Source organism: Rattus rattus, chromosome 9, assembly GCF_011064425.1.
Source record: "Rattus rattus isolate New Zealand chromosome 9, Rrattus_CSIRO_v1, whole genome shotgun sequence".
In the NCBI taxonomy this organism is placed as follows: domain Eukaryota; kingdom Metazoa; phylum Chordata; class Mammalia; order Rodentia; family Muridae; genus Rattus; species Rattus rattus.
The window spans coordinates 86,513,362-86,534,385 of NC_046162.1; the positions used below are offsets into that span (position 1 = coordinate 86,513,362).

A 21,024-nucleotide genomic window follows, 5' to 3' on the forward strand; every position below is an offset into this window, starting at 1 on the left:
AGCAGCTACTACAAACCGCAAAGAGAACCCCTCATTCACCCAATCTAGCTTTCTCATAACCTCCTGACCCAATGACTAAGGAAGTTGTTTTATCTATACCCATTCCATTTATTCATGAGTGTGGGAATATACACTATTCCATCAGAATGCCTATGCTCATGGGAACCTATGGTCACGACTGTAAATGAATCTTAGTCGAGCCTCAGTTTCTACAAGGTAAAAATTGAGTAGCCATGTCATTTCCCCATGGTGACAAAATAGACTTGAACCAGAACTCAGTTGTACTGATTCTTAAGAGTCCAGTGTTCTCCCCAACACAGGGCACTGACTGACTCATTCTGCCCTGATATCTTCCTCTTTTCTTTTCTTTTTTTTTTTTTTTTTTTTTTTTTTCCGGGCTGGGGATTGAACCCAGGACCTTGCGCTTCCTAGGCAAGCGCTCTACCACTGAGCCAAATCCCCAACCCCATCTCTTTATTTCTTAATGACCGTGTATATACCTCCATGCCTCCTCCATCAGAGAGCACACCTGCGAGTACGTGTCTATCTGCAAGTATGCATAAAGCCTATCTTTAGGTGTTGATGCCCTTTCTGTTAGGGAAACCTTTAGATAATGACAGTTCCCATTGTTGGCATCATAGGTGAAGTCAGGGCAGGCTCCAAAGTCAATCATTAATAGGCAGGTTTGGTTCTTTCTCCAATCAGCTGTATTCCTGGGTCTTCAGGAAACAAGGCAAAATAGTCAGGGTAGAGCCAGATAGTGAGAGTGAAACTTGTTTCCAGGACAGTAAACGCAACAGGAGGCAAGGCTGTAAGGGGCTGTGACAGAGCAACAGTAAGCGCTCATGAACTCAGGCTGGCATGGACACCATCTTAGTCTTCAGCCTAATGATTGCATCCTACGATTCCAACAAGAACGGTAAGTACATATCTAGCCTGATATGCTGGGGCATCCAAAAGTAAACCTAGAAAGCATTTGTAGTCTCTTCCATCAGATAGAGACGTAGACAATACCCAACAAGTTGTACTTTGCTGAAGTTACCCCATACCTGCTGTTAGTAAGCCCAGGGACACATCTATATGTTTCATGAGACATCTTCACGGAATGCTATGCCTGCTTTTTTCCTTGCTTACATGGGTAACCATAAAAGCATGGTCAGACAGTTTTCATGGTGAGATGGTACCACAGTTTTGTAATTAGCCTCACCTAGAACTCTCAAGTTCATGACCCCTCATACAATGTCACCTTCATTTTTAAAGTGGCAACTCGAATAGTTTAAATGGAGATATTAATAGGGGAGCACTGGGGAGCAGTGATACGACGGTAGAACAGGATTGTTGGCCACTCTGGGAATCCTGCTGTTAGTAAGCCCAGGGACACATCTATATGTTTCATGAGACATCTTCACGGAATGCTATGCCTGCTTTTTTCCTTGCTTACATGGGTAACCATAAAAGCATGGTCAGACAGTTTTCATGGTGAGATGGTACCACAGTTTTGGGAATTAGCCTCACCTAGAACTCTCAAGTTCATGACCCCTCATACAATGTCACCTTCATTTTTAAAGTGGCAACTCGAATAGTTTAAATGGAGATATTAATAGGGGAGCACTGGGGAGCAGTGATACGACGGTAGAACAGGATTGTTGGCCACTCTGGGAATCCTTGACTGACTTGAGGATTTCTGTTTGTTTTGTGCAGAGGCTTGAGAGACAGTCTCGGGATGCTAGGCAAGTGCTCCAGTCCTGGTAGTAAATGTTTATTTAAAATATGAATTTTGGGGCTGGGGATTTAGCTCAGTGGTAGAGCGCTTACCTAGGAAGCGCAAGGCCCTGGGTTCGGTCCCCAGCTCCGAAAAAAGAAAAAGAAAAAGAAAAAAAGAACCAAAAAAAAATAATAATAAAATATGAATTTTTTTCAGAGTTTCCTATACATTTCTTTTCTAACATTACCTAGCTGGAGGTTAAGGCAAAGTAATATAAGATGTAGCAATGGCACACGTATGCAAATTAAGAAAATTCACTTAATTCCAGCACTTGAGGGATGGAGGCAGGAGGATTGCAATCAGAACAGAGTCAGCGGGGGCTATAGAGTAAAGTCGTCTTTTTGTTTTTAAGCAGCTAAAGCTAAATGTGGTAGAGAATGGTTTTTAAAGGGATTTTTTATTAGATTTATTCATTTTATTTTATGTGTGAATGTTTAGCCTGCATGTAGGTCTGTACACCACGTATGTACCTGCTGCCATTGGAGGGTGGGAAAGAGCACCAGATCCTCTGGAAATGGAGTTAAGAATAGTTGTGAACCACCATGTGGGAACTGGGAATCAAATTCTAGTTCTCTGCAAGAGCAGCCAGTGAGCCATTCCTGTAGAAGATGCTTTTAATCTCAGCGTTTGGAAGACAGAGAGGTAGGTAGCTCTCTGAATTTAAGGCCAACTTAGTCCACATAGCTAGTTGCAGGCCAGTCAGAGCTAGAATAATGAGACCCTATCTCAAAAAAAGAAGACTAAAACAAAAACAAAACAAAAAACAGAGAAAGAAAATCCCCATACCTTGTGAATGAGTCACGTACCACAAAAGCATAAATAACTAAGTCTGTAGCTCTCTAGATTTCTACACCTCAGGGGTACATAATAAACCTTCATGGCTCTCTCCTTGTAACGCAGCAGAAGCCAGGCATGGCGGCACACACCTTTAACCCCGGCATCTGGGAGGCAGAGGAGCAGATCTGAGTTCAAGGCTAGCCTGGTCTATAACACTTTTCAGGATGGCCGATCTACACAGAGGAACCCTGTCTTGAAAAGCAGATCAGGGGTTGGGGATTTAGCTCAGTGGTACAGCGCTTGCCTAGCAGGCACAAGGCCCTGGGTTCAAGGCCCTGGGTTCGGTCCCCAGTCCAAAAAAAAAGAGAAAAAAGCAGATAAAATAAACTTTTTAAGGCAAATGGATGGGCTATTCTCTCATTAACTTAATAATCACATCTCTTTCATTTTTCTTTCTCTCAGAAATATATCAGTACTCGGTTTTATTTATAACAGGGCAAGTCCTACTTAATGCATTTGGCCATGTGTTTTAAAGTCTCTTTCAGGGAGTACTTGATCTCCCCAGTTCTAAGTTTTATAAGCAGGACCTCTTTTGTCTCTTCTCCTGTCTCAGAATTCTAAAGAGCAAGGACCCAAAGCCCTGACCCAGTTTTCCTTCCTAGATCTCAGAAAGAGCAGCTGCCAAGTGGAACAGCTGCCCAGCTTCTTCCCAGAGGATGTGCGGAGCAACAGGGATTTGGTAATAAGAGGTAGGGAATGGAGATCGTCCTGGAAAACCACTTTGCCATCCCAGGATTTACTTTTTAACCTTTAAAAGATGCCTCCTTATCTCTGTACTTCTTAGTCCAGATCTCAAATATGCTTTTTGAAAAGATTTATTCAGTTTAGACAAATGAGCGCTCTATCTGTATATAGGCCTGCATGCCAGAAGAGGGCATCAGATCCCATTACAGATGGTTGTGAGCCACCATGTGGTTGCTGGGAATTGAACTCAGGACCTCTGGAAGAGCAGCCGGTGCTCTTAACCACTGAGCCATCTCTCCAGCCCTGGAAGTGATTTTCTGTATTAACCTGACACCTAACACATGCCTATATAAATCAGATAGGGATGAAGGAACAGAGGGAAATGCACTCAGGCCGCTCTGCATCTCTGTGCTGAACTCACAGCAGCAACCTATCTCCATGGACTCCTTGCAGGAAGACGAGCAGGGCCTGCACAGTCAGTACCATAAACACAGTCGGAGGAGAAAGTGGACCAAAGCAGGTCAAAGTGTAGCTGTGGAGTTTAGCAGGAGTCAGGATAAAAGTGGGTTATTTGGGCACTGTGCAGATTAAGAACCAACTTTCTTTTTCTGTTTAGTTCCTCCAGAAATTCACACAGATATCAAAGGGGCCCCATTCATCCGAAATCAGACTATAGCTACCCTGCAGTGCCTTGGCTCCAGGAGGAGAGTGACAGTCCACCTTGTATATTCAGAGAGAAGGCCAAAGGTCAAGTACATTCTGAAGAACCGGCCAGTCGTTACTGATCTTCCTAGAAACCGCACTGCTTCCCCAAGCTGTCACCTCAGGCCCACGTCCCAGTTTCAGAACGGATTCCTTCTAACAGGTAAAGTGAGATCAGAGAGCCGATAGAGGCAGGTTGGCACTAACATTCAGCTGACATCCATGCTGGTCAGTGTTTGTTTAGTAGCAGCCAAAGCCACAATGAAAGGTTCTGTTCTCCCTTGGGAAAAAAAATGGTGTCCTCTGAGAACCAGTTTTCTAATTCCTTTAACAAGAATTTGAAATTATACGTATATGTTTATCTATCTGTCCTGGGATTGGCAGAGGGGGCGGGCAGCTCTGGAAGTTAAAGGACAGCTGAGGACAACTTTGGGAGTCAGACCAAACTTAGGTCTTCAGGCTTGGTGGCAAGTGCCTTTATCCACTGATCCAATTAATTGGCTCCAGGTCTCACATTTCTAATTCTAAGACCCTTTTTAGCCCTAGTCTCCTATGATATTCATAAGATCTAAATTTTTTGTTATAAAAGTTCTTATTATAGATCCCTGGCTGACCTAGAACTGCTAATGTAGACCAGGCTAGCCTCAAATTTACAGTTGTGATATTCATAAGATCTAAATTTTTTGATACAGGTTCTTACTATATATCCCTGGCTAGCCTATTACTGCTAATGTAGACCAGTCTAGCCTCAAATTTACAGCAATCTATTTGTTTCTGCCTCTTGAATGCTAGGATTAAAAGTGAATACCACCACACAGGTGGGTGGGCCTTCTTTTAACAGTAGTGTGTGGGCCAAGTAAGGGGTATAAGCCTTGAATTCCAGCACTCAGGAGACAAAGGCAGACAGATTTCTGAGTCTGGGGCCAGCCATGTCTACATAGTGAGTTCCAGGACAGCTAGAGCTGTCAACAAAAAATATTTAAAAAAACCCAATGTTTTGTAAATCTTGTCTATTTTTAGTACACACAGTAAAATTTACAAACAGAATATATTTGTAGTGAAAAGCAATCCCCCTCCTACTCCTGTCCTCAGCCCTCCAGGCCTCTCCCTTGGGACAGAAGGAACTACTATTACCTACTGTATTTTTTTTTCCAAAGACAGCACATACAGGTGTGTATACATTTTCTCTCCCCACACCCTCTTTGGAGACAAAGTCTCATATAGCCCAGGATGTCCTCTAACACCTATGTACCAGGGCTAGCCTTGACCTCCTAAAACTCCTCCCTCTACCTCTGAAGTGTTGGAGTGGCAGGCATGAGACACCACCACAGCTCCTGTGTGTGTGTGAAAAGCACACGCAGAGCCACATGGTGTACCCTCTTCTGCCCCTTGCTTTCCCCACATGCATGGGTTTGTCCCATGTTCATATCCACTAATGTGACTCGTGTAGTCCATGGCCTTGAACATGTTCACATAAGTTCTGTTTCTAAGCGTATTATGTCAGCAGCCCTGGCTCATTCCTCTCAATGGTGTTCTACTATATTACAGTTTATTTCCCTAGTTCACCACCGTTGGGAATTTTGGTTCTTTCTATTCTCTTGCTAATATAAACAGTGGCTTTAGACATTCCTCTTCTGCATCTGCCATTCATCAAGAAAGTGAATTCCAAGGAAGAGCCACAGGATGGCTGGCTCCTTCAGCCCCACAGTGGTGGCTCCATTCCACACGCCTACTTACACCTCCCGAAACCTCGTCTTCCCTAACACAGCGATTCTCAATCTCAATTTCTGCCGTCCTCTCCTTTTACACATTCTTTCCGACGAGTAGTTTCTGACCAGTAGATTAGCATAGAAAGTTCTCTCCTAGTCTCTGTTGCTGTACTGTTGGGAAAATGACACTCAACACTTAAGAGAACCCAGAGGCGGGGTTGGGGATTTGGCTCAGTGGTAAAGCGCTTGCCTAGCAAGCGCAAAGCCCTGGGTTCGATCCCCAGCTCCGAAAAAAAGAATAGAAAAAAAAAAAAAAGAGAAAGAGAGAGAGAGAGAGAACCCAGGGGCAGGGGTGTAAGAAGGATCACAAACAGAATGATGGAGAAATAAACTTTCAAAATCTAGACTAGAGATTGAGAAATAAGAGGGCAGCCATTTTCTCAGGATATGGCCCAAGAGCCGTAACTTGTTTATCCTTACATGACTTGAGTGTTTCATTCACTTTATTATCCTTTAAAAAAACTTCCCCTAAAAGCCAGGCATGGTGGTGCACACCTGGAATCCCATTATACAACATATCAAGTTTGAAGCCAGCCTCGGCTATACAAAATCCTGTTTCAAAAAAAAAAAAAACCCAATTAACTAGTTAATTAAACTCTACCACTGATAATGACAGATTAGAGGGCTCTTAAAACTCAAAACTCAGTGTCAACTTATTTGGACCTTTATTTCCTCTTACCCTGACATCCTGCTTGACCTGATCCCAGTACTGGCCTTAAGTTATTTTCCAGACTACAGTTCTCTCCATGATACTGTATCATTCTGTGTACTGTGGGATCTGAGGAAATTAAGGACATTAGCTGTTAGAACTTCTGAACCAGGAAAACTAGGGTTTAAGAGGGAGGAAAGATGCCAAAGACCAACCTGCCCTGTTGAAAACATTTGCCTTGGGTGTTTGAGCTCCTTCCAGGAGGAAGAGTCTTCCTCCTTCTCTCGGATGCTCCCTCAAGGCAGAGGTTCTGAGATCCAGACCTGAGCCAGTACTGTAGACTATTTGAGGTGCGTAAACCGATCACGTGGATGTATGTAGGTTAGTTTGGTCCCAATCATCATTCACCATTCACTTCTATGAAACCATGATGGCATATCCCAAACAACCGTTTTATAAATGAACTTTTAAAACAAACTTTCTCTCCAAGTCTGAAGAGGCTTATTCTGAATTCAAATCACATTAAATCACCAAGATGTGATAGATCTCAAATAGGTTAGAAGTAAAAACTAGGTAAATAAGTGGTCAGACTTAGAAGGATACAGGAGAGATTCACTCTGAAGTTGCCACACTGGATGACGTCAGTCTGCAGAGGAAGATGTTTAAAATACATTCAGATGACATCAGTGAAAATATCCTCAAAGTAAAGGAAGAACTTGGAATTGTAAGGATGAAAACTTTCATCAACACAGATGGTCACTGCAAGACACGAACCAAACATAAAATACAGAGAAGAAACGTAAGGCAGGGGCTGAGGCTATAGCCCAGTTGATGGAGCAAATGTTTCTAAGTTAAGCTGGTTTCAGTCAGTGTCTTCTCACAGCAACATAAAAGGAACTGGGCCAAGCGCTTCCAATATAGTTTATATTTCCTGCTCCCACTGCTCAGATTTTATACTTAGAAGCTTTCCAGTTACCCATCGGGTTTCGGATTTCATAGAGATCTATCTAGGTTCCTTTTTTTTTTTTTTTTTTTTGGAGGGGGGAGGTCCAAGACAGGATTTCTCCGTGTAACCCTGGCTGTTCTGGAACTTCTGTAGACCAAACTGGCCTTGAACTCAGAGATCTGCCTGCCTTAACCTCTCCAGTGTTAGGAGACCCGTTTTTAATAGGACACAGAAAGATCAAACACCCTACCTGATTTTGTTTTGTCTCTTTGAAACTGGCTCTCATGTACCCCCACTCACTATGTGGGTGAGCATAAACCTGAACTCCCTTTTTCACCCTCCACCCTCTGATTGCTGAGATCACAAGTGTGCACCACACACGCCTGCTTCATCCATTTGATAACTATTTCTACTTTGTTTGTTGAAATGGTCTCACTGTATAGCCTTGGCTGCCCTGGAACTCACTCTATAGACTGGGCTAGCCTCAAACTCCAAGACCCGCCTGCCTCTGACCTACAAGTGGTGGAATTAAAGGTGTGTGCCTCCATTACCCAGTGGAAATAAACTATATTTTCAAACATGTTTTACCTCAATGCTCAGTTACCTGGTAGATAAGATCTGAAAGACATGAACTGCCAATGTGGACGAACATTAATTCAGTGATATTTCTGTTCTGATAGATGAGACTGATTTGGTAGAGTGCTGCTATCCCTCTGGCTGCCAGGCAGAGTTCTCCTGCTTAGACAATCTCTAGGTTTCCCCTCATCTCTCAGACCCAGTTAGCCAGCCTGCAAAACTTTTTCCTACTTGCTTTCTCATCTTTGTTTCTGATCTTCACAACATGCCTGAAAAAGAGATATAGCGATTATTTTTTTTTATTACAGCCATATTTCGAACAGGGAAACCTGAACTTAGAAATCAGGTAACTTGGGCTGGAGAGATGGCTCAGTGGTTAAGAGCACTGACTGCTCTTCCAGAGGTCCTGAGTTCAATTCCCAGCAACCACATGGTAGCTCACAACCATCTGTAATGGGATCTGATGCCCTCTTCTGGTGTGTCTGAAGACAGCTACAGTGTACTTATACATAATACATTAAAAAAAGAAAGAAAGAAAAAGAAAAGAAATCAGGTAATTTGTCCAAGTGAGTTGTTTATCTTCAAAGATACATGTTACTACTCATGGGAATGGACTGCAGTGGGGCCGTGGTGGCATGTGCCTTTGATCCCAGCACTCAGGAGGCAGAGGCAGAAAGATCTTTGAGTTTTCAAGGTCAACTTGGTTTAAAGAACAAGTTCCAGAATAGCCAGGGCTACAAAGAAAAACCCATCTTGAAGTGGGGAAAACGCTAAAGGCAAGCAATGATAAGAAACCATGTAAAATGGAATAAGGGCCCACCAGACGGCTTGGGGGAGGGGACGGTGCTTACTGCCCAATGATGCCATCCAGACAACCTGAGTTCCAATCCTAGTGCTTGCATAAAGACAGAAGGCAGGAACCCCCTTCGCATGGCTGTCCTCTGATCTCCACATAGACAGCTTGGTATGTACCACCCTTAGTAAATGATAACATTTAAGATGGAATAGAAGACTGGGTTTGGTCGCACACCTATAACCTCAGTAGTTGGGAACCTGAGGTAAGGTTCTCACTTACTCATTTCATTTCTTAGGCCAGTCTGGGTGTGTAGGGAGTTCAGTGCCAGTGTGAGCTCCACAGTCACAGCCTGTCTTAAATAAGAAGGGGTGAGGGTTTGGAGAGGATCTGAACTGGATTCGGGTCTGAATTTGGTTAGGTCCACTCTGTAAGCAGGTCAGTTAGTTGCAGACCATGGCCAGAATGCATCTTCCTCACTTTTTTTTTAATCTATTTATCATATATGAGCACACTTTAGCTGTCTTCACACACACCAGTAGAGGACCTCATTACAGATGGTTGTGAGCCACCATGTGGTTGCTGGGAATTGAACTCAGGACCTTTAGAAGAGCAGTCAGTGCTCTTAACTGCTGAGTCATCTCTCCAGCCCTCTTCCTCACTTTTTTTTTTTTTTTTTTTTTTTTTTTTTTTTTTTTGGAGCTGGGGACCAAACCCAGGGCCTTGCAGTTGCTAGGCAATACCACTGAGCTAAATCCCAACCCCTCTTCCTCACTTCTATCCCTAGTCTGAATCCCATCATCTCTCCTCTGCTGTCTCCAAAATCTGCTGCCACCACTGGGCCACGCTGCCTCTACCCTCCTCCCACAATGGTCCATTTCTAACACAGCAGGCCCGTGAGGGGGCAAGTGAAATGAAGCTTATCTGGACATGGTGGCTCATATCTGTGATCCTGGTGCCTAATCAGCTGAGCAGGAGGACTGCTGTGAGTTGGAGGCCTGGCTAGGTTACACAGTGAAACCTGTCTCAAAAAAAGTACTACTTCCCCTCTCCACAAAAAGGTCACTCTTTAGATCAAAACCTTGCAACAGAACTTTATATCCAAAACCCTTAACTTGGCACAGGAGCCCTGTATCCTCCCCACTCCCACCTCCTCCCTTGCTCCTCCTGATAGTTGCTGGCTGTTCCACTGCTTCCCTACAACTGTCACATGTCAGACACACTCTGCCTTGGGGACTTCATTCTCACTGCCCCCTCCCTCTACCTAAACCACTTCCCTCAAGTCTTGGATCAGTTCTAACCTCAGAGAGGGTTGGCCGACACAACAGGTTGCCCAACTACTGTCTGTGAATACTACGCAGACTACTTTATCTTGCAAGGCTTGGGGTTTTGTTGTTGTTATTGGTTTTGGTTTTTACAGATTTATTTTCACTTTGTGTGTGTGTGTGTGTGTGTGTGTGTGTGTGTGTGTGTGTATCACAGGTATGTGGATGTTAGGGGAGGCTGGAAGAATATTGGAACTGAAGTTATAGGCAGTTATGGATGGCCTGATGTGGTGCTGGGAACCAAACCCAAGTCTTCTGCATTAGCAGAAAGTGCTCTTAACCACCAAGCCATCTCTCCAGCCCTAAAATTGACTTTTAAGACAGAGTCTTACACTATGTAGTTCAGGCTGGCTAGGCAATCACTAGTTAGCCCAGGATGGCCTTCAGTTCCTGGTAGTCCTCCTGCCTCGGCCTCACCAATGTTGGGATTACAGGTGTGAGTTATTGCAACTAGCTTCTTGTTCTGGTGTTTGTTTGTTTGTTGTTTTGTTTTGGTGTGTTTAAGAGAGAGTCTCTCTATGTGGCCCTCATTGTCCTGGAACTCACTATGTAAACCAGGCTGCCTCCCAAGTGCTGGGCTCAAAAGGTGTGTGCCACGAGGCCCAGCCCCAGTTTTAATTTTTTCAAGTAGCACTTAGCCTAATAAACAATACCTTTTTTGTTCTGCTTTTTGAGAGGGGTCATGCTAATGATCTTTAACTGGCTTGGTACTCCCTATGGAGTCCATGCAGGCCTTGAACTCAATGTTATCTTCCTGCCTCAGCCTCCTCAGGGCTGGACCATATGCATATCCACTACACCCAGCCATAAAATGTATGATAGTCACTCTTGTCTCCGCTTCTGCCCTGATCCCTCACCTCTTTGTTCTCTTGCTAATATGAATCCAAGTGATATAAAATGTTGAGGCAGTGCCTGGCACATACTAAGACACTGGTTTTTTTATATTAAATGAGTGAAACTGAGGAGAACACGAAGCTGGGTACCTTTCCATCTTCTAGTTCCTCTTGCTCTCCTCGCTGCCTTCTCAGAGTAGTTGACAGGGCTCTGCTAACCAGACCTGCAGCAGTCCTTCAGGCAAATGCATTTCACGTTCTTGTCTGGACTTTGGAGCCACCTCTGTTAATGAAGGAGACTCTCAGCACTGTTACACCCTCCACCTTTATTATGACTGCAAGAACGATAGGAGAGCAGGATATGGTTCGTTCATTCCTGGTCCTCGTCAAAGGCCTCCAGGAGGTTTAATCCATATCTCTTTTCAGTATCTCTGGCCTCATTTATTCTTGGCATTATTCTGTGCCTACTCCTAAAACTTATGAGCATAGAGGTCAACGGGGCCACAGTTAGAAACGCTGTTTGAAGTGAGGAGAGCTAGGGTTTTATCAGGTAAACCAGTACAGGATGGCGCTGGCCTACAGCTGTCCCTCTGGTGCTTCTTTTTGTTTTACAGCTTTTTTACCAGGGATCTCACAATGCATGGTGTACCCAGCGAAGGACAGATCTGCTTCGTCAGAGACAGTGCCCATCACTGCCATCTCCACAACGCTGAGAAGAAAAGGAGAGGAAACTCTGAGCACTGGGGCTTTCCCCATCCCTTTAACACAAGGTACACATTAAGTAGGGACAAAGCAAGAATGGGAAGAAAAAGAGGCATTTTAGCTCCAATATCACTCTAGGTCTCCTGGGAATTTCCTGGAACGTTTTTTAAATTTTTTTTTTTTTTTTTTTTTTTTTTTTTTTTTTTTTTTTTCCAAACTTGGGGACCGAACCCAGGCCCTTGCCCTTCCTGGGCAAATCCTTTCCCCCTGGGTTAAATCCCCAACCCCTAAAAATTTTTTAAAAAATTGATTTGCTAGGAGGCAGTGGTGGTGGTACATGGCTTTGATCTCAGCACTCAGGAGACAGAGGCAGGCAATGAGTTCAAGGCCAGCCTGGTCTACAGAGTTCCAGGACAGCCAGGGCTACAGTGAGAAATCCTGCCTCAAAATAAAAACTGTTTCATGTTTTGAGGGCTGGAGAGATGGCTCAGAGATTAAGAGCTTTGGCTGCTCTTCCAGAGGTCCTGAGTTCAATTCCCAGCAACCACATGGTGGCTCACAATCATAGGATCTGATGCCCTCTTCTGGAACACAGCTGTACATACAGATAGAGCACTCATATACATAAAATAAATAAATAAATCTTTAAAAAAATTGTTCCATGTTATAAATAGGGAAAACCCAGCTCCCCATAGAAAGTTCCCAGACACATCTGTAGTTTGGTGCCATCAATAATTCTTTACCTTGGGGATGGAGAGATGGCTCCGTGATTAAGAACCATCTTGTAGATGCCTTGCGGACAACTCCAATTTGGATCCCAGCACCCACCCCAGTAACTCACGCCACCTGCAATTCTAGTCCCAAAGAATGTGATGCAGCCCAGCACCTGAGGCACACATACTCACACAGGCACATACACATTACACAAATAAAAATAATGAATCCTCTTTTAAAGTGATAATTCATGAAAATGAACTCACCTGTAGCCAGACTTGGAGACACAGTAAATCCAACTGGTACACTTGCAGTGTATTTCTTTTTCTTTTCTTTTTTTTTTTTTCCGGAGCTGGGGACCGAACCCAGGGCCTTGCACTTGCTAGGCAAGCGCTCTACCACTGAGCTAAATCCCCAGCCCCATTGCAGTGTATTTCAATATCAAACAATTATTAACAGAGCTGACGCCAGCCAACCATGTTTCCATCTTTACTCTTTTTTAAAAACAGCCCTTCCTAAATTGGCCAAGCCTCAAATTCTGTAAGATTCAAGTTTGGGTTACGTCCCTGGTTCATACCAATAGAACAGTAAATATGAGATTAGTAATAACAGCATTGATGTGAGCCTCCTGCCCTGCATATGGCTTACGATTCAAAAATATTAACAATTCATCTTTCTTCCTCCTATCCCCTTCAAAAACCAAGAGAGGCAAGGTGATGTTTGGTTCATTTCTTTTGGGGACACGGTCATACTATATAGCCCCGGCTATCCTGGACTCATTAAATAAACCAGGCTAGCCTTGGACTTAAGAGGTCTCCCTGCCTCTGCCTCCTGAGTGTTAGGATGAAAGGTTAGTATCACCAAGACTGAAATAAAGGTGATTTTTGTGCGTTGTTATTTTTCTTTTCTCTGTGCTAAAGATGGAAGGACATGTGATTTTGTAAAAAATATTTTTTATGTACACTGGTATTTTGCCTACATGTGTCTCTGGGTGAGGGTGGCAGATGCCCTGGGGCTGGAGTTACAGACAGCTGTCATGTGGGCACTGGGAACCAACTCGGGTCCTCTGGAAAAGAAGCCTGTGGTCCTGCCCACTGAGCTATCTCTCCAGCCCCATGATTTTTTTAAAAAAAATATTATTTATTTAATGCATATGAGTACACTGTAGCTGTCTTCAGACACACCAGAAGAGGGCATCGGATCCCATTACAGATGGTTGTGAGCCACCTTGTGGTTACTGGGAGTTGAACTCAGGACCTCAGGAAGAGCAGTCTCTCTAGGGAAGAGGCTAGAGAAGAGCCCTGATGCCACCCACTTGATTCTGAGCCTCAAATGAAAATGCAGTCTCTGATTTGCCAGTGGTTAAAAAAGCCCACTTGATTCCTGAGTTCTCAAATGAAAATCTGTAATGGGACAGTCTCCGTGTGTCTCTGAATAAATCTGTTTTAAAAAAAAAAAAAAAAAAAAAAAAAAAAAAAAAGAAAATGCAGCTGTCTCTGATTAAGGCTGTGATTAGTCTGTATGGCATGAGAGTTCAAGCCAAGGTGAGCCCTGCTCATGTTCTCTCTCCTTTCCCTCCTTCCCTCTTTCCTTTCAGACATAGACGTGTCCTTAAAGAGGAGGCAGAAATGGAGTATCATAGTTAAAGCTCTGATTGCTGCTACTCTGCTGCTCAGTGGGGCCGCTATTATAGTGTTTGTCATCTTTGAAGTCCCTTGCCCGGTAAGTTTGCTGGTGTGTGCTGATGCACTGGGTCTCAGGCTTCATCAGTGAACACTGCCTTCTGCTGGAAGGGCAGCACAGCAGAAGGAAAGCAAACAGCAGCTGGGTGGCTGGTGGAAAGTGGCTTTGACTTCTCCATTCCACAGCTGCCTCATCTGTAAAATAGGGCTCCTGGGGTTTGCCTTGCTTGGGACTGTGAAAGGTAATTCGGATCCATCCCATATGAGAGGCACTGGGCACAAACAAGGGGTGCTACCCCCATCACCCCACAGGGTTGCTCTGTATAGCCCTCGGCTATCCTGGAACTCACTCTGTAGACCAAGTTGGTGAGACCCACCTGCCTCTGTCTCCATAAAGGCATGCACGCTGCTGCCACCCCACCCCTGGCTCCTCGAGGGTGACATATATGTATATGTGTGTGTGTGTGCGTGTGTGTGTGTGTGTGCGTGTGTGTGTGTGCGTGTGTGCGTGTGTGTGTGTGCGCGCGTGTGTGTGTGCGTGTGTGTGTGTGTCTGTGTGTGTCTGTGTGTATGGTGTGTGTATCTGTGTGTGTGTGTGTGTGTGTGTGTGTGTGTGTTTGATATGCATTGGTGCCTTGCCTGCATGTGTATCTGTGTAAAGGTGTCAGAACTCCTGGAGATGGAGTTTCAGACAAATGCGAACTGCCATGCAGTTGCTGGGAACTGAACTCAGGACCTGGGGAAGAACAGTCAGTGCTCTTAGCTACTGAGGCCTCTTTCCAGCCCTACCATGCTCTCATAATGTGAGCTCCTTCTCTCCACTCTCTAGGGTCTTCCTTAGAGATGAAGATTTTTCTAGAATTCTAGAACTCGGGAGGTAGAGAGCAGACCAGAAATTCCAGGCCAGCCTTGCCCATTTTGCAAATGATGTCAGCCAGGTTACCTGAGAGAGAGAAGGGGGAGGTGGAGAGGGCTAAGAAATAAAGTAGTATTTTCTTGAAATGATATTTGGAAGATAATCAAATGTGCATCAGTCACTGAAGTGATAACCAGTTATGCTTTCTGCAGTGTCAATGCCTACGACGGCTGTGCCAATGCCAGTGGCTATGGAGAAGGGAAAGGAAGGAAGACCAGCAACCCGGGACAACTGAGTCCAAGGTGGACTCTCAGCCTGAGAAGGAAAGTATTCTTTGTAGAGTTCATGCCATTTGTTTACACAAAACAATGTTAGTCTGTAAGTAATGAGATGTAGGGAAGTGTTTCAGTTATAACGCGAGTGTGATGAACTATTCTGTGACAAAATACTGCCAGATGTGGTGGCATACACCCCTTTAATCCCAACACTCAGGAGGCAAAGGCAGGCAGATTTCTATGAGTTTAGGCTATCCTGGTATACATAGTGAATTCCAGGAGAGGCAAAAAAGAAAAAGTTATTTGGCTGGGTGTGGAAGTATAGACCTATAATCCTAGCACTTTGGAGGTAGGTGGAGAATCAATAGTTCAAGGCCAGCTTCAGCTTCAGCTTTATAGGACATTTGAGGCTATCCTGGGCTATAGGAGATACCATTTAAACAAATACAGAGGAAAAAGAAGAAAGGATGAAAAGGAAGAGGCAGAGAAAGAGGAGGAGGAGGAGAAGAGAGACAGAGACAGAGACAGTGAGTTGTGGAAAAGGGAGGGAAGGGAGAAGTTGGAGAGAGATAAAATGCTTATTTCTGGGACCCATATAGACTGGATCAGAATGTCTAGTGTCTAGAATGGGTCTAGGAATCTTTATTATTCTTACTATTCTTACAGATGGATTCTCACTATGTTGCCCAGGCTAGACTTGATTTTTATTTTTATTTCAAATCATCCACCTGCCTCAGCTTTCCAAGAAGCATGAAGCAGACTTATGCTATGGAGTTCATCTTATTCTTAGAATTTTAACAAGTCCCTTAAAAAGTATGAAGAGATGGCTCAGAAGTTAAGAACAGTTCTTACTCTCCACATGGGTGGCCCAGGACTACCTTGTAACTCCAGGTCCATGGCTTACAATGCCCTCTTCTGACCTCCGTGGGTACAAACATGGTGCACACACAAACAAGCAGCCAACTACACATAAAAATAAAATTTAAAAAGCTCTGTAAGTAGAGGTGGATTTATGTTGAAACTAATAATACTTCAGGTCCCAGGACCCTGAACAAGGTTTGTATCCAATGTGAGTTTTACATTTCTTTTTTGTTTGTTTTGGTTTTGTTTATTTGCTTGTTTGGGTTTTTGTTTTTTGTTTGTTTGTTTGTTTGTTCATTTTGAGACAGGGTTTCTCTGTGTAGCCCCGGCTGTCCCGGAACTCACTCTGTAGACCAGACTGGACTCAAACTCAGAGATCTGCCTGCCTCTGCCTCCTGAGTGCTGACGTTAAAGGCATGCACCATCACACAGTTAAGTTTTACATTTCTTTAGGAAGGTCCTCCTAATTGTAAGATCTTTAGCACGAAAACACGTGTGTTCAAACTGGGTAACTCTCAGATACAGCGATGTTCAGGATCCGCTGCACGTCAACTCAGTTTAGTGACATGGCAAAGCCACTTTACTTTCCTTGTCTTTGGGTTTCCTGACAAGATTATGAATAGTGCCTTTTGGTGTTTGACCTGACACTACAGGTTGATTCACTGAGCTGCTTTCAATGCCGATTCCCAGGCCAGGTGTAGACTCAGCTTTGGAACAGTAGAAAGTGATAGGTGGACCATTTCCCCAAAACATCCAGACTCTCACTGAGGTAAAAAGACAAGGCTTCCACTGGACCTAGCACAAAGCCTCAGTCTGGGCATCACAGCAAGACTGTGTCAAAAAACAAATAAACAAAACCAGTCATCAAACAAAAGGCACTCCCCCACACTAAACTAAACAAGTTGCCCATTTCTGTAGAATTACAGCACTGAGAATTGTTTTCAAAGAGGTTGTAGTAAAGGGGTTTGATCCCTAGTACCACATGCACACATACATACACACACACACACACGCACACACACATACACACACACACACACACACACACATATACATACACACATGCACACACATGCACATACACATACACACATGCACACATACACATGCACACACATACACACACAGACACACACACATGCACAACACACACATGCACACACATGCACATACATATACATACACACATGCACACATACATACATGCACACACATACACACACAGACACACACACACACACACACGCATGCACACACCTGTATAGTCCAGCATGGCACAGGTGTTGCTATTCTTTTCAAGCCGTATCAACTGCACAGAATAGTGACAAGCACAACACAACACCCCACACCCACACACTCCATTCCCCAGCCTAGCAACAGGCTTTTTCTTGTCTCGGTATTCAAACACAGGAACTCATTTGTCTCCTTGGGGTTAGATTAATGTTTTCTAATGAGTATGGATGTTTTGCATGAATGTATGGATGTACACCATGTTCACTCCTGGTGCCTTTGGGGGCTGGAAGAGGAATAAGACTCACTCAGGACTTCAGCCAGTCCCCACAGGTGTGGTAGCACACACCCATAGTCCCAGCACTTGGAGATGGTAGCAGGAGGACCAAGAGTTCGAGGCCTTTTCCACTACATAGTGAGGTAGCTTGGTATACGAGAGATCCTGTCTCAAACATAAATCCCTGTCTAAATCCCGACCCCTTTAAGAACATAATGAGATCTTCTGGGTTTGATTCGAAAAAGGAAGTAGAATTCCTGTGGATTTAAAGCAGCTGGACACGCAGGGCCTTTTCCATCGGAGAGAACACGGTCCGGAAGGGGAGAAGACGAGCACCCAGCAGTGATTCATAGATTCTTAGTTCAGGAGCAGTGTTCAGTCTCGGAACAATCGTTGGCAGCAAAGAGAGTGCTTGATTTGTAGGATTCTCTCCCCAGCCATCCCTGCTGATTCAGGCCATTCACACCCTTATTCATGCGTCTCTTCCACCTCTAGGTCCGACAGGATGTTCCTAACTCTTCAGCCTCAAAGAAAACAACAGGCACCACTGTAATCCACCAGACGTACTTCTGAGCTCTGCTTTGCCTGACTCTGAAAGCAGGTGCTGTCTTCGACACCACTGTCTCCTCATTGCAAATCAATAGGCGATGACACTTGAAGCTCTCACACTCATCTTCACGGGGACATTACAATCAAACAGCATGCCTGGACAGCGAAGGAAGAGCGTGGGTAGAGCAGAGCTACCTTCATGCCACAACTGACACGGCCATAAGCCTCTGTGATTCACTCTGCACAGTCACTCTCCATCCCAGCAAATGAAGACAAAGTCCTTGCCTCCAAGTGTTCCGAATGGATCTTACTGCTCTCAGGGATAAAAGACAAACACAGCCTCCAAAGGCCGGGAGGTGACACTGCGGCACACATCCCGGCTCCACTCAGCCTCCCAGCTTTCCTCGTACTCACTGGGTGTCATTTACCTTCCGCAGGTGCACCTGCCGCTATCAGCAACCTGGTAAAGGGAACCCAGCCGCAGGCATCCCAAGGCCCTTCTCTATGAGTCATTCCTAAAGGGTTCCAGAACAGCAGGAATATAGCTTCAAATGAAATCTGAAGGTTCAGAATTCCTAAAGTAAACCTGATATTATGCCCTTTTTTGTTTTTTGTTTTTTTGTTTTTGTTTTTGTGTGTGTGTGTGTGTGTGTGTGTGTGTGTGTGTGTGTGTGTGTGTGCTTTGATTTGGACTAAGGTTCTCACAGTGAAAGTACCCTGCAACTTGGCTATATACTAAACCCTTTTTGTAAAAGTAACTTTTATTTTGAGACAGGGTGTCACCGGGTTCCAAGGACCTGGAACTCTCTGGGTGCCTTGAACTTTCAACTCTCTTGCTTCAGCTTCCAAGAGGAGCTGGCAATACAAGTGTGCACCATCAGGCCTGGCTATGCCTTATTTAATTTTTAATTTTTTGAGACAGGATATTATGATGTGGCTCAGGCTGGCCTCTAACTTGCTATGTAGCTGAAGCCCAGACCTCCCCACCTCCTGGCTAGGCCTTATTTTACCAATGAGCTGCACATGGTTTTGAGAAGGACTCTAGAACAAGATGATTGTATGATGAGCCCTCTCACAGGAGCATAGCTGTGAACAGAGTCTGACCTGCTCATTAAGAGTTCAATGAGAGCTAGGCAGAGGTGGCACATGCCTTTAATTCAAGCACTCAGGAGGCAGATCTCTTAGGTCATGGCCAGCCTGGTCTACAGAGTGAGTTCCAGGACAGCCAGGGCTACACAGAGAAACCCTGTCTCAAAAAATAAAACAAGAACATACAGTTCTGTGGAAAATAGAGCCAGGGACTGAAGCAACTGAAGCAGTGGACATGGTTGTCCTGCTTCTTTGTCTGTGATTGTGAAACCATTCCAGTTGCCAAATGTTCCACGCGCCCCCCACACTCACACACTCTCTCTCTGTCTCTCTGTCTCTCTGTCTCTGTCTCTGTCTCTCTCTCTCTCTCACACACACTCTCTCTCTCTCTCTCTCTCTCTCTCACACACACACACACACACACACACACACACACACACACACACACACTCCCAGAATGACCTTCAGCTCATGATCCCCCTCTCTCCCCCTTCCCATGTCCTTGGATTCCAGGCATGTGTCACCAGGCCTGGCAAGTGATTCTGTTTTCTTAGTTCTCGAGACGAAACCATACACAAAGCCTAACCTTCCTCCTTCCACTTTAAGTACTGTTCCCAACAGAATTCTTGAAAGTGCGCTAACTAAGCAGGGGAACAAGCTGAGCCAGGAGGGAAGGACAGATACAGGGCCACAGTGAGTCAAAGTTTCCTGGAAGAGCGGAAGAACCTCTCAAACCCCACAGAACACACTTTCAGCACACAGCAGACAGGGGACACAAGACCATGAGTGGATCATTTGCACCCTGCTAGTGATTCAAAACATCACCTCACATTTATTCTGATATCCATTACTTTGCTTGACCCTAAGCTTGAGAGAGAAAATTTTGCTCTTTGCCAGGTCTAGGAGGGGAGGTTATTTAAGACTCTATTTGATTCTAGGATTAATGCCAGTATTCACCCCTTCCCTCACCAACAGAATGTTCCATAACCCAGAACATGAGATTTCCCAGAAGATAAGAGCTCTGCTGGGTCTGTGCTCATCAGTTCTGCTCTTCTGTGAGACAATAACCTGGGTCACACCTGTACTGGCTTTCTTCGTGGAATCTGACACGGTCCAAACTGTGCATTCTGTGTGGGGACAGTTGTCTTGGCAAAAGCGAGAATCTTCTGAGATTTCCCCTCTCCCTAATCAGCTAACAGCTTTGAATCCCTCCCCCAGTGCAGGGAGGATTTGGAAACTAGGAGCTGAGAAGAGCAAAGGAAGGGGGCACTCCTGTGTGGACTTTGCAATGTGGACTTCAGTCTGCAGATTGCCCCAGTCACACGAATGCTCCAGCATCAGTCTAGATACGCTCTTACAGAACACTCAATGCCAGTGAGTCCTCTGCAGAGCACCAAATTCCTGTTGCAAATGATTTCTCATTAAAGTTTCATGTTTTGTTTTTCTGATTACTGAAGTGCATTCTCCTTATCAAAATTTACAGGGGTTGGGGATTTAGCTCAGTGGTAGAGCACTTGCCTAGCAACCGCAAGGCCCTGGGTTCGGTCTCCAGCTCCGAAAAAAAAAAAAGAAAAAAATTTACAGCAAATAATGGAGAAAGTAAAGGAATAGAGGAATAAAAGTTACATTAATCTCTCCTCCCACAGGTAACCAGTAACACTGATAATTCTTTTATTGGCATTACAAATATATATGCATACGATACCACTTTTAACCTGATGCTTTTTTTTACCACTAATACATTAGCACCGCATTTCCAATTAGCATACTAATTACCTTGTGGGTATTTTCAGTTTCAAAGGGAGCTAGAAGCCTTTCTTTCTGAAGGGTTGGTATGACCCTGAGACCTTTTGTTTTGTTTTGCATTGCTAGATAAGATCTTGTGCAGTCCAGCTAACTATGACTTCACA

The 21,024-nt window shown here is 44.5% G+C and overlaps 2 protein-coding genes across 2 annotated transcripts in view; one reads left to right on the top strand and one right to left on the bottom strand.

Moving 5' to 3' along the window:
* Positions 1 to 21,024, bottom strand: part of Acaca (acetyl-CoA carboxylase alpha) — a 259,500-nt gene that overhangs the window by 219,340 nt on the left and 19,136 nt on the right. The gene's annotated exons all lie outside the window — the stretch shown is intronic.
* C9H17orf78 (chromosome 9 C17orf78 homolog) lies at positions 862 to 18,150 on the top strand. Its single transcript, XM_032914501.1, has 7 exons — positions 862 to 919; positions 3,205 to 3,291; positions 3,903 to 4,151; positions 11,494 to 11,649; positions 13,893 to 14,017; positions 15,046 to 15,174; positions 17,972 to 18,150. The coding sequence occupies exons 1-7, from the start codon at positions 862 to 864 to the stop codon at positions 18,047 to 18,049; spliced, it is 882 nt and encodes a 293-aa protein (XP_032770392.1). The 3' UTR covers positions 18,050 to 18,150.

Coding starts and splice junctions, on each gene's coding strand:
- C9H17orf78 (XM_032914501.1), top strand. CDS start 862: ATGGACACCATCTTAGTCTTCAGCCTAATGATTGCATCCTACGATTCC. Junction 920..3,204: donor CTACGATTCCAACAAGAACG/GTAAGTACATAT, acceptor TTTCCTTCCTAG/ATCTCAGAAAGAGCAGCTGC. Junction 4,152..11,493: donor GAACGGATTCCTTCTAACAG/GTAAAGTGAGAT, acceptor TTTGTTTTACAG/CTTTTTTACCAGGGATCTCA.